Genomic DNA, 2,351 nt, shown 5'->3' with positions numbered 1-2,351 from the left:
CCGATCTTCATGCTGTTTTCACCAATTTTTTACCATGGTTCTCAATGAAGGTTTTAACATATAATTTGTTAAGTTTTTGAATACATATTTGTATACATTAACGATATTTGTTCAAAGCGTCGGAAAAATATAAGCCATCTGGGAGCTTTCACCGAAACCACTGTCTGTTCCTTTTAGATATAACAAAATATTGTATTGTGGAATTGTGTATGTTATATAGTTCTACAGAAAAGTCCGCGATGGCATATAATATTGACACAATAATAATAATATTGACACACTTTTTACACAAATTATCTTGCCCCAAGTTAAGCATATATAGCCTGTGTTATGGGTAACAAGACAATGATATATTTAATACAATATACTTACATCCATGACTCAGAAACAAGCATCCATATTCATCATATAAATGGTTGCACCTACCGGGATTCGAACCCGGGACCTCTAGCTTAGTAGGTAGGATCGCTAACCACTCGGCTATACAGGCATATGTCTATCTCTTAAGAATAACATACTATATCCACTTTAATACTTAAAAAAATAGGCATTTATAAAGCCGCAAGGTAAAAGCTTACTACGATATTAATCCTTTTATTACTACATAATATTATAAAACCATTCAGAAATACGTTTTTGTTTTATTTTTAACTCACTAACTTTGATTACATTTCACCGATAGCTTTAGACTCCATTATTCCCAAATACTTACATCATTTTATTTCTATTGATAGAACAGCCTCTGTCGGGTCAGCTAGTATTTCCTTAAGTTAAATTAACTTTTAATTTATGAGTTCTGCTAAAGTTATATTGCATGAATAAATCAGTATCCTGTTAAGAATGTACTGTGTCTCTACTCATTTGAATAAGTATTACGAACATACAGCAGCCGACAGTAACATAAACAAACCTACTTTAACTCATGAGTCACCGTGTCAACGACTTCTCAATACAAATCTAGTTTTCACTTTCCCGTATGTTCGGCGCACCTGCCTGTTACCGCTGCACTTAACTCATTGAAACTCGAGACCATTCTAGAACAAGGGCCCGCAGGCTATAAATAGCCGTCCGACCACACGGACCCACCATTCTAACGAAAGCGATACGACTGAGAACATGTACAAAGCAATCATATTCGCCGCGATTTTAACACTCACCACGTGTGAGGAGAAGCCATACAAAACACATCATTATGTCGATCCGTTTGCGCTTTTAGATCGACACCTGTCACACAATCTTGCTTACCTTTGGCCATGGAGTCATCTGATCCGAGCAGCAGCTGCACTGGACCTAGAAGAGAGTTTAGAGGAACCACAGATCATATCAGACTCAGAGAAATACATGGTCAGATTGAATGTGCGCCACTTTAAGCCAGAAGAGCTGAAAATCAAAGTGAAGAACCGTTACATGATTGTTGAAGGGAAACATAAGGATAAAGAAGATGATAAACGGTTTATTGGTAATCATTTCATGCAGCGTTTCGTGCTTTCGCCTGGCGTTAAGCAAGAGGAAATTAAGGCTGTATTAAACGAGAAAGGAATTCTCTCAATATCAGCACCAAAACACGAGTTACCGCCACCTCCGCCAGAAATTGAAGTGCCAATTGAAGTAATTAAGCCTGAACATAATAAAGAAGTTGAAAAATTAGGTAACAAGCCACAAGACAAAAACCAAACGGAAGATACTGATAACAATAAGGATATATTTACAGCCCCGGTGACTCCAATAGACCAGATAGAGACAGAAGCAACAACTCATATTGGTAAGATAAGGAAGAAGGAACTGAAAACTACCACGAAGACAACTAATGACAACGAGGTTACGAAAGGTGGAGACGGCAATGGCTTAGATTATGCATTGATAGAGGCTGAAGAGTGATTACAAATAAGATTATGCAAGACTGGTGCAAAGCTTTAAGTGTTGAGTTGTTGTTAGTTAATACAGTTATTTATTAAATTATTATTGTGTTTTCTTTTGTAAAACATTTCGTAGGTAGGATTTTATTAAGCTCCTAAGCAAAAGTAAGTAATATACCTAGATATCATTTTAAACTTTAATATAAAAATGCATTGGAGTAATTATGGTAACCGAAAGCACGATTTTTCTCCATGTTGATTATTCAATCATTACAAATCAGAGATAACTCTTAATAAGGAGGAAAACCTCTTGTAATTAATCTATATATATAAAAATGAATTGGTGTTCGTTAGTCTCGCTAAAACTCGAGAACGGCTGGACCATTTGTAGGTCTTGAATTATTTTGGTGTGTCCCCCTTCGTTCAGAAATCAAATAAAAATAATAGTTTAAAATGAGTAACTTTTTTAAGAATTTTGATATCTCTCTAACTTTC

At 35.6% G+C, this 2,351-nt stretch overlaps 1 protein-coding gene across 1 annotated transcript; it reads left to right on the top strand.

The window, feature by feature from the left end:
• Positions 1-1,074: 1,074 nt before the first annotated feature.
• On the top strand, positions 1,075-1,959 carry LOC126968739 (protein lethal(2)essential for life-like). Its single transcript, XM_050813848.1, has one exon. It carries the CDS (start codon positions 1,117-1,119, stop codon positions 1,876-1,878), a length of 762 nt encoding a protein of 253 aa, XP_050669805.1. The 5' UTR covers positions 1,075-1,116; the 3' UTR covers positions 1,879-1,959.
• Positions 1,960-2,351: the final 392 nt, after the last annotated feature.

This window comes from Leptidea sinapis, chromosome 16 (genome assembly GCF_905404315.1).
Source record: "Leptidea sinapis chromosome 16, ilLepSina1.1, whole genome shotgun sequence".
Lineage (NCBI taxonomy): Eukaryota > Metazoa > Arthropoda > Insecta > Lepidoptera > Pieridae > Leptidea > Leptidea sinapis.
Note: the sequence above shows the minus strand (reverse complement) of the source record. Positions and strands in the feature narration are given on the sequence as shown.

Coding starts and splice junctions, on each gene's coding strand:
- LOC126968739 (XM_050813848.1), top strand. CDS start 1,117: ATGTACAAAGCAATCATATTCGCCGCGATTTTAACACTCACCACGTGT.